Source organism: Miniopterus natalensis, chromosome 4 (assembly GCF_054644295.1).
Source record: "Miniopterus natalensis isolate mMinNat1 chromosome 4, mMinNat1.hap1, whole genome shotgun sequence".
In the NCBI taxonomy this organism is placed as follows: Eukaryota; Metazoa; Chordata; class Mammalia; order Chiroptera; family Miniopteridae; genus Miniopterus; species Miniopterus natalensis.
Window position 1 is genome coordinate 20,738,979 of NC_142084.1, and position 14,897 is coordinate 20,753,875.

At 57.3% G+C, this 14,897-nt stretch overlaps 1 protein-coding gene across 2 annotated transcripts; it reads left to right on the plus strand.

Moving 5' to 3' along the window:
• The first annotated feature begins 2,656 nt into the window (after positions 1-2,656).
• PITX1 (paired like homeodomain 1) lies at positions 2,657-9,389 on the plus strand. Of its 2 annotated transcripts, XM_087816376.1 has the most exons (4): positions 2,657-3,294; positions 3,909-4,144; positions 6,402-6,634; positions 8,532-9,389. In XM_087816376.1, exons 2-4 carry the CDS (start codon positions 3,976-3,978, stop codon positions 9,072-9,074), a joined length of 945 nt encoding a protein of 314 aa, XP_087672502.1. In that variant the 5' UTR covers positions 2,657-3,294; positions 3,909-3,975; the 3' UTR covers positions 9,075-9,389. The 2 variants fall into 2 exon arrangements, with proteins under 2 accessions (XP_087672502.1, XP_016053058.2); XM_016197572.2 differs by lacking the exon at positions 2,657-3,294 and having other exon boundaries at positions 3,583-4,144.
• The last annotated feature ends 5,508 nt before the right edge of the window (positions 9,390-14,897 follow it).

Genomic DNA, 14,897 nt, shown 5'->3' on the forward strand with positions numbered 1-14,897 from the left:
CAGTGAGATTGTTCCCAGTGCCTACCTGAGTACCTCTTTTCCCCCTCACCCAGTAATTACTTGCATTCAAAGAAATAAAAGCTTTTATTGGGGAGGGGGTCTTAGACCAGGCGGAAGGCGGTAGGTGGTCCCGGCTGCACTCCCCAAACTGGGTTTTCTAGTTTGAACTTCTCCACGGCCTAAGAGGCTTAGGGCTGGAATGTCCCAGAGAGTCATGGATGGCCCTGGGGGCAAGCCATGGCACATTCCTTCCCTGTGCCTAAAAATCCCTTGATTCTTATTTGAAAATTAGGGCAGGGTACCCCCATGAGTAGGTGGAAGGATGCCCTCCATGAGGACCTTCCAACCACCCTTCCCAAATAAAATTACTAAACCATTCTTGGGCGCAGAGTCTGTTTTGAGTGAGCCCAGCCTCAGGAAGAGTCCCTATAGGGACAACTTCAACCCCCACAGCAGCCCAGGTTCCTCTCTGTTCAGCCCAGCCAGGACTCAAAGCCCCAATTTTCCTGAAAGTCACAAAATCATTACTAGCACTGTGTGGCCTGGAGGGATGGAGAATAGGGCACATGGTTCTGGCTCCAGAAGCCCCCTTCCCTCCTCTTCTCTTGTCCCATTGTCAAGTGAGCTGGAGGCTGAAGCAGCAGGCAGTGTGTGCCATGTCATGGGAACTGAGGTACAGTGCAGGTCAAACCTGGCCCAAGGGTACAGAGCAAAGCCAGGGGGACACTGGGCCCCTACATTTACTCCTGAAAGAGAGTTGCCTGCAGTCCTGTGTGCATGTATGAGATATCTGTGAGAGTGTGAGAAGCCCCTATCTTGCCTGGGATAGTGGCCAGCGGAGGGTGTGGCTGAAGAAAAAGAGAGAGCGCACAGGTCCCTTCTCCAGTCAACACCCAGGATCAGGCCAGGGGCCCCTGCTCATTCAGCGCTGCTTGGGTCCAGCAGAACAGACTCCCCAGGGCAGTCCCCAATAGTCTCAGCCCCTCCCTGGGGCTCAGAGCCCTAGAGATATGGAGCATCACCCACAATAGTCAGGGCATTTCCATCCACAAAGCAGCCATTAGTATTTCCAAATGTAGGGAGTATTGTGACTGCCTAGAGCACTGCCAGAGGCTTGGGTCCAGAGGGGCACACAGCAGGTGATCAATAACTGCATGAAATCCATCAACAGTGAGAGATGCAAGCCACTCAGACCTAATAGCTAAAGATGCAGAGTCAAGAATCACAAAACAGTCCCCATCCATGGAAGGCCTGACTCTTCAGACCCTCTGGGGAGTGGGAGGGCTGTGACTTTCAGTCTCTGGATAGCCATAGGCAGAGCATCCATTCCATGTTCCCACTCAGACAGGCACTGTGCTTCACACCTTGGCCTGGCACTTGGAATGCTTAGAACACACCTCCTTTCCCCTACCAGTGATGATTTTGTGCCAAACATCATCAACTTTCTGAAAGTCAGAGGCCTGGCTGTGTGTACACATATGTGGCTGTACTCAGCACTCCTGTGTGCGCATGCAGTGAGTACATGGGTCTGTGTGTACACAGCACACCTGTATAGGTATGCAGTACCTATGTGTGCATGCATGCTCCCATACCTGTCTGTACCCAGGCAGGTGGGGTTGCACGTTGTCCTGTCAGGGTAAAAGCAGCTACAAGGTGGTGGGTGAAGGGGCACTCCGGGCATGCTACAGCACCTGGATACCTCCTTGAAAGGAGGTATTTGCTGCTTCAGGAGACTCAGCCAAGAACTGTGGTAAAAGATGGGGCTGATGGCAAATGCAGCAAATGCTGAGCAACCATACTTCACCACATGGACCCCCATCACACACACCAAGACTGTTTTCATCCTGGGGGTCTCAACTTAGACAAACTTCCCTTTGGGAGGAAAGGACAGGAATATCTGAGACTCCCCAACTCCTAGATGCAACTGGCCTCATCCTCAGACCCTGCTCCCTGTGCTCACAGGCACCCAGTGGGAGTGGACCAGGCCCTAAGGAACTGTGCCTTCTCCCCAGGGCCCAGAGCTGGGGGCTTTGGGGTGAGGCCGAGGGAGTGAGAGGCAGGCCTGGTTCCACCCTATGCCTGCCCCTACCCCTGCCCCTGCAGTCCTCACCAAGGAACTCAGCATGGGGCCCGCTAATGGCGAGCCAGGGTGGGGGCTCAAGGCAGTGCCTGCAGAGCATCCCAGATGCTGACAACCTCCATGTTCAGACCCAAGCAGAGACACCCCCCCCCCAGGAGGAGATGAAGATGCACTGGGCCCCGAGGGGAGGCACTGGGCCTGGAAAGCAGGGCAGTGTTTCTCCCCCAGGCTGCTGTCCAGCCCAGCACTGCTCCTGCCTGGTGGAACTGGTCAGCACGTGAGGAGCACAGGGCAGCCTGGGGTCCAGCTGTGGCCAGAAAAACAGGTCAGGGTCGCATCCTATCACCCCAGCTGACACCTATTTACTTAAGACTCTGAGGTCTCCGAACCAGTTAACAATTGTTGAGCAAAATTCTTCAACAAACTTCACTGAAGTAGGACTCAAGGAGAGGGGATCATTCCTAGGGGTGGGGAGGGGAATGTCTTTTCCTGTGCCCATGAGAGAAGCTCCACTGTAGGCTTCCTGGGCTGCAGGCCCAGGGTTGAGAAATTGCAGTCACCTGGCCTGCCAGGCCTGTGCCTGCAGCTCTGGGAAGCCCGAGTGGAGGCCCCAGGCGGCTACAAACCTGCCCTGAAGGGGGCAGAGGCCCACCCCGTGACTGCCAAGGCCCCGGCCTGGTGGATTTGGCCAGGCGGGTTAAGGGTGCAACACAAGGGGAGAGAGCCCTATAGAAGAGGTTGTGGGGCCTGGCCGGGGTTCTTGGGGTCTCCTGCTGCACTCGCCAGCGGCCTGGAGCCAACAGAAACGTTTCGTCTGATTAGAAGCCATCAGTTCTATCCCAATCCCGGAAAATTGACTGCGGTGCAGAGGCGGGGACCTAAGCAGCAGCCTTGGGGGAGAGGGTCCAAGCTAATTAGGAGGCAGCATCCGGGGGCCCATTAGAGCACAGGCTGCTGTCACTCAGTCGGGCTCAGGTCCCGGGAGAAGAGGCCGAGGAAGGAGGGGCCGCGGGCCCCTCGACGAGGACGCTGCTGGGAGCTGGCGGGACCGGCCCCGGGCTCTGCCCCTGCCCTGGCTCTGGCTCGAAAGCGCCGGCTCGGTGCGATCCTGCTCAGTGAACATTCGCTCATCCTGAGCTGTTCTCGTCCCGGGCCTGGGGACTTCTCGGCCCAGACAGCTGATCCTGAGCGAAACAAGTCATTTGGGGCTCGAGGTGGGCACAAGCCGCGCGGGACTTACAGGCCAGACGCGTTTCTTTTGTGCGGCCGAGGGAGAACTCGGTGTGTCACCGGGAGGAGGGAGAGGCGCGGTGAGGCCGCGGGGGGTGGGGGAGGGGGCGGGGAGGCGGCGGGAAGGTGCCTGGGAGGAGGAGGGCGCGGGCGAGGCCGGGAGGGAGGGCGGCAGAGAGGGCGCGGCGGCAGCGCGGGCGGCTCCGGGCTGGATTCCGCCCGCGCTCCTCGCTCGCTCGCTCGCTCCCTCCTCCCCGGCCCCCTCCCACCCAGGCCCACCCCACCCACCACCCCTAGCGCAGGGACTGCTGGAACCTGGCGGTGCGCGCTGTCGCTTTAAGACTGATTCTGCCGGAGCCGTCCGGAGCCTTAGAAACCGGCCCCGGATCGGGAGCCGAAGCCGGGGCCGGGCGGGCGGCTGACGCCCGAGCGGCGGGAGCGGAGCGCGAAGCCGGGCGCCGGGTCGCGAGAAACCGCTGCTGCTGCCGCCCGCCTGGCCCCGCAGCCCCAGGCGGTCCATGGGGCGGGCGCGGCAACTTTGCGGGCGCGGGCAGCCCTGGGGGGCGGCCGCTTAGGCACTGCGCTCTTGTCCCTGCAGGTCGCAGCCAGGGCGGCGGGTGCGCCCTGCCCCGGCCCCTGGAGCGCCCGCCGCGGTCCCCGCCTCCATGGACGCCTTCAAGGGGGGCATGAGCCTGGAGCGGCTGCCGGAGGGGCTCCGGCCGCCGCAGCCACCGCCGCACGACATGGGACCCGCCTTCCACTTAGCCCGCGCCGCCGACCCCCGTGAGCCGCTGGAGAACTCCGCCAGCGAGTCGTCCGACACGGAGCTGCCAGGTAAGCGCGGCGCCCCGCGAGGCGCACATGGAGCCTGCCCCGGCGCGGGGAGCGGGGAGTAGGGCCTGGCCTCCGCGCCTCCGTCAGGACCTTTCCCTTTCCCATTCTCCATTTGACCGTGAACGCGGAAATTTACACGCTTTATGAAGCGGACATTCAGTGCTTTACGAAGGCACTTCCACGCAGTCCCCACGCACCATGAGACCGGCAGATGCACGAACTTACAACCCGAGGGGCGACTGGCAGCCCCTCTTGATCAGGAGCAAGTAGAACGCGGCGGGAAAGTTAGGTTTGCGCAATTGGGTGCCGCGGGGCCGCTCGGACCCAAGAAGAGGAGCAGATCGAGAAGGGAATGGGGCGGAGGGTGAGAAAAAAGTACCCAGAGAGACAGAGAAGGGGACAGACACCCCGACGGTGGGTGACAGATTGAGAAAGCGATACCAAAGAGAAGGGGTGGCGGTAAAAGTCAGAAAAGCAAACTGGGGTCGAGGTAGGGACAACCTCAAGGAAAAGGAAAACAGCCAGAGAACAGCGAGGGAGAGCGGGCCTAGGGGTGCGGCCCGGCTCCGGGTAGGACCCCCTAAACTTGGGATCCCAGCCCCATGTGCGCCGCGGGAGCCGGGACCCGCCAGGCCGCCTGGCCAGGGCTCCGACTCCGCTGGGGGCACGTCTCCCTCCGAGCTACCTTTCAGTCCGAACTCAAGCTTTTCTCCCCCAGGCCAAGCTGGGCCGCTGGGTGGGCGGTGTGAGCAGTGGCTCCGCCGACCCCGGCCCGGCCCGACCTCCAGGGTCCGCAATCAGATCCCGCACTCGGCGTCCTTAGCGCGGCGGCGCCGGCGAGCTCCCCGCTCCCCAGGCCGAGGGCTCCTCTTCTGCGTTCATTTTTTAATCCACCGCCGAGTGTTTCTCTACGCGTTTTTAATCTCTATTTGTTTCTGTTTTGCATCCCTAAGTGACTTTCTGAGAGGTTCTGTTTGCTTGGTTAAAAAAAAAAAAAAAATCAACGCTGGACTGTACTTTTGTTTTCAAAAGTTTTAAACATGGCCTTTGCTTGGATTTTATTTTTAAAGGCCAGAGAAATATGTAGTTATAGGTTGCTTTTTAAAACCAAATCTATGAGGATAAATTTAAATTTTAACTGTTTTTTATAAAGAATTACTATAGTAGGTATATTTCTCTGGAATTTAAAATATATAACATTATTCTTCAGGACATTTTTAAAAGTCAATCCAAAATGGCGCGTTTCTCGGGTAGTTGTTCAAAACCCATTTACAGTAGTGTTATTTTGGGAATTTAAGTTATCTAACTATAGTGTTATATTTCCCTGGGATTTAAAAATTACCTCTAGAAGGACATTATTGAGAGGGGTTAAAAAGCTATCTACAACAAGACATTGATTTTTAAATCTCAGAGAAGTAAATGCCTGTGTCTGCCTGGAATTTATATGCGTACAGCACCGTATTTAGTTAGGGGTGTGTTTGTGGCTTCTTACTTTGCATCTGCTCTGTGTTTCTACCTGACTATTTTTAAGAATTTGTGACCCTTTCTGTGCTTTTAGGCATAGAGCTGTGAACTTTTTTGGGCTTCTGTGTTTTGCTTCTAAGTTATTTTTTTATGTTTCAGTGTTTCTATGACTGCATGTAGTTACAAGGGGGAGAGGCTAGAGCTCCAGGTCACCTAGACAGAGTCTGTCAGTCTGGGCTGCCTGGACTGCGGCTGGAAAAATCTTCTGGGCCTTGGGACTTGAGGCCTGGAGCTGAGACCAAGAACAGGGCTGTGTCTGCCTGCCCAGTGGGGCTCCCGGGCAGCCCTGGGGAGAAGAAAGTGGAGGGGCTGCAGGCACACATCGCCTAGCTCATGCTCCACAGACTAGCTAGCTTCAGGCTAGAAAAATTCTATCCTAGTTCAGAAAAGTAGAGACCTCCCTCAAATTTAGACCAAGTCTTAAAAATCGTACATTTGCGCTGACTTTAGCAGTTGGGCTCAAGCATGAGCCAAGCTGGGAGAGCAGGCCCTGCCCTGCCAGGAGCCCAGGCCTGCAGCTCGGCTCCTGGGCTCTATCTGCTCCAGGCACCCCAGACCACAGATGGCTACTGACCACCAGGCACCGGGCGGGCTCTTCCCGGTGGGGACAATTCCAGGGCCCCTGGCGGGAGGGAGGGTCGCCAGCGCTGATGGCGGGTTCTTCGATGGAGCCGGGATGGGTACAAAAGGGCATAAGCCTAAAGTGACGGGCGCCCTGTCCTGCCTGCTTCAGAGAAGGAGCGCAGCGGGGAACCGAAGGGGCCCGAGGACAGCGGTGCCGGCGGCGCGGGCTGCGGAGGTGCGGAGGACCCCGCCAAGAAGAAGAAGCAGAGGCGGCAACGCACGCACTTCACAAGCCAGCAGCTGCAAGAGCTGGAGGCCACGTTCCAAAGGAACCGCTACCCCGACATGAGCATGCGGGAGGAGATCGCAGTGTGGACCAACCTCACGGAGCCGCGCGTGAGGGTGAGTCGGCGCGCGGGCAGACAGCTGTCGGCGCTGCCTCGGCCGCAGCCCTGGGGACCTGCTCCCTCTCTCCATCGTAGCAGATTCCACCCTAGGCCCCATCTGCCCAGCTGCTGCCAAGCCCTTTGGCCGCTAGCGCCCTCGGCAGCTGCCGTTTTGGATCCTTCTGACCCGCATCCTACCTGACCCTCCGGCTTTACCACAGCCTCAGCCCCAAGACCTGTGGCCCCAGGAAACTTTCCACGCCCGGTAGGGCCCAGGGCCTACTCGGATGGGACCACCCTAGACGGCGCTGACGGGTCCCCTCGGCTGGAGACCTCAGAGCTGCTGGAGCCTTCCCCAAAAACAAAAGGGAAAGGCTGATTCTGCCTGGCAGCCTGTGAGTGGCCTGAAAGGTGCCTAGGCTCCGGGATCTCAAAAATTCCTGGGACGGTGGTCCCATCCTTACCGCTTCTCCAAAATGTCTGGAATTCTCCACCTGACTTGTCCCCAGCCATTCAACCAGTCAGTAGCTGGGCCCTTTCCCTAATTCCGTTTCCTGTAGGGCTGGGGTCAGGGGCAGAGGGAAGCGGCTCTGGTGGATAAGTGACCATCAGGCCGAGTCCCTTTGGAGATAACAAGATTTCTGATCAAGACCAGACAGCACCCTATTTCTCCTCACCCTTTCGTTCCCAGTAAAAGCAAGGCTTTCCTGCCAGAGCAGGGAGAAAATTATTTCTTCTCTGGCACGCAAATGTTTAATCGTATCGGGAGCACATCCCAAGCCAGACCAAAGTCCCACCTGGACTCCCTGCCATAACCCCAGCTCTCACTCCCCGGTCAGGCCAGCCAGCCCGGTGGGACCAGAGTGAAGACAGCACTCAGTAACCCTGAACTCACTAATCCTGCCCGGGTTTATGGAGGGTTGAGGGGTGGAATCGGGCAGAGTCGGTGCCGGCGACTGGAGAAGGCTGAGATACAGGGCCTGGCGAGTAGCTGGGGAAACTCAGCCCCCGGCTGGAGCGCGGCTGGGGAGGGCAGAGGGCACTCGGCAGGGAAGAGGGGCGAGGGTCCGCAAGCACCAGGAGTGGGGAAAGAAGAGGTTTTTACTAAGTTCTGTGGGAGAAGCGGAGGGGGAGATTAGAGAGAAACTAGTATGAAGTGAAAGGAAATTAAATATTTGCAAACACACATCTTTGGCATATACTTAGGAGGCAGAGAAGAAATGAAATATTTAAGGGAGAAGCAGAAGAATCAAGTAGCTGAGAAAATAAAGCATCAACTATTAAGAGGAACAGCGAAGGTCAGATATTTGGAAAGAAGGAAAAAAAACTAAATATTTGATCAAAAGGATCAAAATGGGGGATAAGGAAGAAAAATGGGCTGTTCGAGAAGAAAGTGGGTCAAACAGCGGGTGGACCAAACGAAATAGACATTTGGGACAGAAATGAGAGTATCAAATACTGCCAATAAAGATGGAAAGAGACCGTAGGAGGAGTGAACAACAGATGGGAGAAGGGGGAGGAGGGAGATCCTAAGTTTCAGGGCAGAAAAGTATTTTCTGTATCCGAGGGAGAAGGGAAAAGACGGGCTATTCAGGAGACAGATGGGGACCCGTTTGGGGAAGAAAGCAGAGGATAGGCTGCTTGAGAAAAGAAGAGAAAACGAGTATTTGTTCGAACAAAAGATCTGTATTAGAAGAAAACGGATTTAACTTGGGGAACAGGATAAAGATCAGAAAAAGGAAAAGACTAATTTTTCCAGCGGACAGGAAAGCCACCATTACGGAGAACAGGCAGGGGCGGGAATATGGAAGAGACGCGGCGAAGTTCGGCGAGAAGGCGGCGGAGCGCGGGCGGGAGGCGGGGCGGCTTCCCGCCCGCCGCGGCCCTGACCCCTGTCCTGCCCCTTCCCCCAGGTCTGGTTCAAGAACCGGCGGGCCAAGTGGCGGAAGCGCGAGCGCAACCAGCAGCTGGACCTGTGCAAGGGCGGCTACGTGCCGCAGTTCAGCGGCTTGGTGCAGCCCTACGAGGACGTGTACGCCGCCGGCTACTCCTACAACAACTGGGCCGCCAAGAGCCTGGCGCCCGCGCCGCTCTCCACCAAGAGCTTCACCTTCTTCAACTCCATGAGCCCGCTGTCCTCGCAGTCCATGTTCTCGGCGCCCAGCTCCATCTCCTCCATGACCATGCCGTCGAGCATGGGCCCGGGCGCCGTGCCCGGCATGCCCAACTCGGGTCTCAACAACATCAACAACCTCACCGGCTCCTCGCTTAACTCGGCCATGTCCCCCGGCGCCTGCCCCTACGGCACACCCGCCTCGCCCTACAGCGTCTACCGGGACACGTGCAACTCGAGCCTGGCCAGCCTGCGGCTCAAGTCCAAGCAGCACTCGTCGTTCGGCTACGGCGGCCTGCAGGGCCCGGCCTCCGGCCTCAACGCCTGCCAGTACAACAGCTGACCGCCCGGCCGGGCCACGAGGGCCGCACGGCGCGGGGGCGGAGGACGCACGCACCGGGGCCTCGCTCGCCGCGCCGGCCTCGCGCCTGCGCAGCCCCCTCCTCTCCCGCCCCCCTCCGGGTTGGTTTTGTGTTTGCTTTTCCGGACCCCACTCTGCCCTCCAAAACCAGACAAAAACAAAAAGACGTAGGAGCGAAGTGCCGCGAAAAATCGGATGAGTTGCAATTTCCCTGGGGATGGCGCGGGTGGTGTGTGCGCGTGTCCTCGGGCCGCCGCGGGCCGCTCCGCGCAGGGGACGCGGCGCGGCGCGGGAGGCGGGCGCCCAGGCCCGGCGGCGGCACCGAGAGGACGCCCTCGTAGCCCGCGTTCCCGCCGCGCTGGACCTGGACTGTGCCGCTGCGCCCGGGAACTGGACGCGCGGGACCCGCGAGCCTGGCCTCGGCCCGTACGAACCAAGACGCCCCTTCCGAGCAGGGCCCGGCCGAGCGACCTTAGCTCAATCCGGATCCGAGTTGGAGCGGGTGTTGGGCCGGGGGTGACGGTGTCTAGCCCGGGACGGGGGGACTCGCTGAGGAGCCGCGCGGCCCCGGCGCTCCCCCAACAGCCCTCGTCCGTCCTGCGCCCGGAAAAATTATTTTAAGGCTACGGAACCCGCAGCTGGCGGTGCGGACGCGGCGAGAGGAGGGGGGGGGGCTCGCCTCTGGGCACCCCAGCGTCCCCGCGGGCCCAGGTTCCCTGCGCCGCCCCTGAGCTAGGAGGTGGCCCCTGGCCCCGGGCGGAGCCGCTGTGCTAGAAGAGTGGAGCCGAGCCGGGAGAGCTCCGGGCACGGCCAGGGCCCCTCGCCGCGCCCACTTTGCACACCCGCTCTCCGGCCCGCGCCCCTGTTTACAGCGTCCCTGTGTATGTCGGACTGACTGTATAGAATTATAAATCTGTCTATATCGACTTGTCCATGTACGTCTATTAAAACCATAGTACGAGCGTGCTAACCACTGCGGAGCCCCGACTACTTCTTTCAGCTGAGGAGGGAGGCGGGTAGAAAGGGAACTTCGCCACCGGGGCCCCCGAGGGCAGGAGGGAAGAGCGGAGGCAGACCCCGCCAGAGCCCATTCCCCCACTTCCCACCGCCGTTCCCGACCCGGCGGCCGGGCTCCCGCGAGGGCGCCGCCTGTCGCGCCCAGCTCGCCCTCTCTGCGCCTCCCGGCACTCACCACCTGGGTTGCTCAGCCTTGGCGCGGTGTGCTTGGGCTGCCCTAACCCGGACCTCCTCCCAGCCCCCCTCAACACGCGGGCCACCAGACTGCAGGCTCTCGGGGGGTGCGTGATCCTTGTCTGCCCAGGGCGTTGAGATCGGACCGCTGAGAGCTTCTTTAGGTCTGGGGTTGCCTTTTTTCCTGTGGGCCCGGTATCCCCACCTTGAAGCCCTGTCCTGGCTCTTCTGGGAGGTGTGAGGGTGCTGGATTCACCAGAGCCTAGCCAGGGCCTCCCTTCTCTCCCCCGCCCCCCCAAGGGGCATGTGGCTTGCCATGGAAAGTGTCCATCACACAGGACTCACTTCTCACTTCCCTTCCATCCCAACTTATTGGAGGCTCCCGGCTGCTTCCACCTTTCCCTGGCTTTTGGAAACTCCTGAACAAGACCAGCCTGTAAACTGCCTGTAAAATTCTGCTTTCCTTAAGTAAGTCACTTCTAATGGCAACACAAAATGTTTGCAGCTGCAGTGAGGACGGGGGAGGGGGCAGTAATTCTGCTTTAGAATCACCTTGTGACAGGGATTGGCACTGCCCTGGAGCTGGACCCAGGCAAGGCGGAGCTGGGGGAGAAGCACATCAATGGGCTTAGACATAAGCTAATAGCTAGAGAGCCCTGTGCACACATTCTCAAACCAGGTCAACACTGTGTTGTCCCTATTATACAGATGATGGAACCGAGGCTCCACCACATGATGTAACTGGGTCAAGGTCACACTGAGTCAATAGTATTTAGATTCCAAAGCCAGGCATCTTTCCACTGGTCTTTTCACCTTCCGATGAGGTGTGAGGAAGGGTCCTTCCTGGAGGATGGCCCAACCTGATGCTGGAGGATTTGGAGTGTGAGGTTCTGAGAAGGACAGGGCCAGATACACAGACTGAAGGAGGGAGGTGGGGAGAGGGAAGGCTGGGGCATGGGGCTGGAGCCGGGCCACCCCTCCTCCAACGGCTCTAGTCCAGAGCTCTGACCCCTCACTGGAAACATAAACACAATCACATCTGGACTCCGAGTGCCTTCCCCAGCCTCACACATCTGCCAAGACCAAGGGACTCTGGTGTTAGTTGAAGGCAGGAGGCAGAGGAGACCTAGAAAGAGATGGGACTGGAGGAAAGTGGGAAGCAGAGAACCTTCTCCTAAAAGTCAGGCCCAGCTCCAGGTGAGAGAGGGGCCAAAGAGGGGTCTGGTGGAGACTCAGTGTGACCGTGGGGCCACAGGGCAAACAGCTGCAGACGAGTGGAAGGGTAGAAGCAGCCCCACAATGACCCCATCATTCATCAAGGACCACGGCCAACAAGGTGAGTGTAAGACAGCCTCAGGCTCCACCCAGCTATTCTGACCCAGCTGTTATGTGGCTGGTACAACAGATAGTATCCAGCCCTTTCCCAGCTGCACCAGCTGCACCAGCTGCAAGATCATCTCTGGAGGAGGGGGTAAGGGATATATAGAATTCTGAAAGCCAAGTCCTTCGAGAAAGGCAGAAAGTCCTACTCCTGCTCTGCGTGAAGAGGACCAGAGAGGGGGTATCATTCATTCAGCCAACATTTACTGAGTTTCTGCCCTTGGTGCTAAGGGCCGAGCAGTGGAAAACAGACACAGTCCCTGCTCTCATGGACAAGTAAACAAATATGTGTATAATTACAAACTGGGCTGAGTGCTTTTGAAGAAAAAGTGCTGCAAGAAAAAATGAGTCCTGCTTTAAACAGAGTGGTCAGGGAAGGCTGTCCTAGGAAGGAGATTCCTTCCGTCTTCAGTGGCAAGTGCTATCATTTATTAAGCCCATTTGGGGTCCAGAGTCATGTGCTAAGTGTATACTCCTCATCAGTGAGCCCCTTTACCTGCACAACAACCCTATAAAGAAAGGTCTTTATTACCCCTTGTCCTGATGAGGCCTCGAAGCTTAAAGAGGTCAGGTCACTTGCCCAAGGTCACACAGCCGGAAGTGACGAAGTGGATTCAAACACCGTCAGTGCCCGTTCTCTGCACTGGGCTGCCCCATGCCAAGCACCATGGGCAACATGGGCTTAGGGGGAGGGGACCTTGAAGAGATCACAGTTTCAGCTGGCAACACAGGACTAGCCCCAGGAAATAGAAGAGCACATTTGTTTTCACCTGGTCCTGATGAAGCGACCCCCAAAGGGCTGCTTCAGGTTTAGGGAGCACATGAATTAAGGGCAGAAGGGCAAGAGGCTGGTACCCAGCACTGTCTGCAGGCACTGTGGGGCACAAAAGGAAAATGGGATTAGCCACTGTGCACAACCCCCAAGAGCCTGCTCGTTGAGGGAGAGGTCCTGAGTTACCTCCCCTAGCTTTAAGGCCCCAGGATCCAAGCGGAAGTCCCAGGTAGACGATCTACCTTGGAGGGGGCATTGCCCAGGGAGTCCAGGCCCTGGAGGCATCTCTGTGATACCCTTCAGCTCCCCAAGAGATAGCAGCAGGGTCTCAGTCACCAAAAGGGCCAGTCTGGGAAATGAGAGGGTGGTTTCATGCCCCTTGACCTCCCCATTTCCCAGGCCAGTCACTTGGCTCTGATATCCGAGGGAACCTCTTAAGAGCAAGGGTTTGAGTTCTGCCTCTACTTCTGAATTGCCCTGGGCAAGAGACTTAATTAAGGTCTCTGAGCCTCTATTTCCTCTTCCATAAAAGGGAATAACAATCACTTCACACAGTCGTTTAAAGGATTAAATGAGATAATGCACAAAGTGTTAATTGGGGTGCTCGAATTATAAGTGCTCAATAAATGGTTATTATTGATGGCAGTGTTATTAAATATTATTTGGGATCCAACTTGGTTTCCCTCCAGCTTTGCTGGGTGTCATGAATGTGAGTCATGACTGACAGTCCTGCTGACTTCCCCACCCAACCTTCCCTCCATCCCACTCCTGGAACCATCCTAGACTTGGACTCTCAGTACCCTAGCCCGGGACACCCAGAGGAATGGGGCCCAATCCCTGCTGTGCACGAGGTCTGGGGACAGGCAGATCAGCCGTCAGTACTCTGTAAGTGCTCCCTGCAACAGGGGGTGACGATGCCTGAACACTTCTTTTTGTGTTCATCATTTCATCAGTAGCTAACATCAGGCCCTTATCAAGCGAGCGCCAGGCCTCATGCAAGCACTTTACAAGAATTACAGCCTTTTCTCCTCACAGGAGGGAGGGGATTATTACTCTTAGACTGGAAAAAAGGGAAGCTCAGAGAGCACAGCTAACGTGGAGAGAGTGGCTCTTCCTCGGCACTGCCTAGGAGGTGGCAGCCATCTCCTGCTTGGCACCACGGCTGCCCTCAGACCCCTGTGAAACCCAAGATCATCAGAAAGGACCAAGAAGTTCATCTGGCACCAGTCAGGCCAATTTGTCAAAATTAAGCAGGACTGAGAAACCCAGAGGTGTTGTCAATAGGGTGCACAGAAGATTCAAGGGCCAGATCATGATGCCCGGTGTTGGTTATGGCAGCAACAACAACACAAAGCACATGTGCCCAGTGGCTTTCGGAAGTTCCTGGTCCACAGCGCCAAGGAGCTTGAAGTGCTGCCGACGTGCAACAGATCTCACTGTGCTGAGACTGCCCACAAAGTCTCCTCAAAGAACCACAGAGCCAGTGTGGAAAGAGAAGCCCAGCTGGCCATCGGAGTCACCAATCCCAATGCAAGGCTGTGCCGCGAAGAAAATGAATAGACATCGTGTGTACATTGTTTGTGTTAATAAAGCCATAAAATTCTGCCATCTGGGAATAAAATATTCGGGAGAGAGCAGTCAGGACCTGCACTCAGGCCCTCTCACCAGGTCCACGTTCCCATCCACTGCACTATACACCCTCCTGAAGAGAATCACATTTGTACGGGTGGCAAGACTGGGGGTGGGAAAATGAACAATTATAATTCATGTCAAGAGGCTGTGCTCAGCTGGGCTCTGGGAGAGAGATTTACCTTCGCGGAGCTCACTCTCCTGGCTGTTGAGAGAGCAGCATGGGGCGCAGGTGAGGACAGGCACTGAGACAGGCACTGAGGAAGCCCTAGGGTGGGGCCAACAGAACGGGGTGGGCGGGAAGGGCCCTGGAATAACCATTAAAACCCAAACTTCCACCTCATTCAGTATTACAAGCTTCTCATTTCCTAAATGGGTGCTTCCAGTCCACCTCCCTTTGGAAGCCCTCCCAGGCTTCCTCCCAGCGCTTGCTAGCCTGCCTCCTTGCCCCTCTCACCATGGGAACCTCACTCTTCACAATCCTGTGTTGACTTTGCAGGGCCCTGGACCTGTCTCCCAATTGGCTGGTGTTGTCCAGAGCAGGTGTTGCCCACTATCAAGTGGCTGCAGGGCACCCGGCTGATATAGTGGCCAGAGCCTAGCCAGGTTGGAGGGGCTGCAATCCCGTGAATCAGGATGCCGCAGAGGAACAGTTCAGGGTGCAGGAAGCCGCAGTTGGAGTGGGGTGGAGGCCCAGAGCAGGATGGCCTTAGGAGGAGGAAAGCCGCCTGGCTGTCCCAGGCACATGGCCGAGCGTCCCACACTGCTCCTCCCCCTGCTGTGCACTGTACATGTTTAATTTCTCTTATGAGACTCATTTTATAATCGGGAAG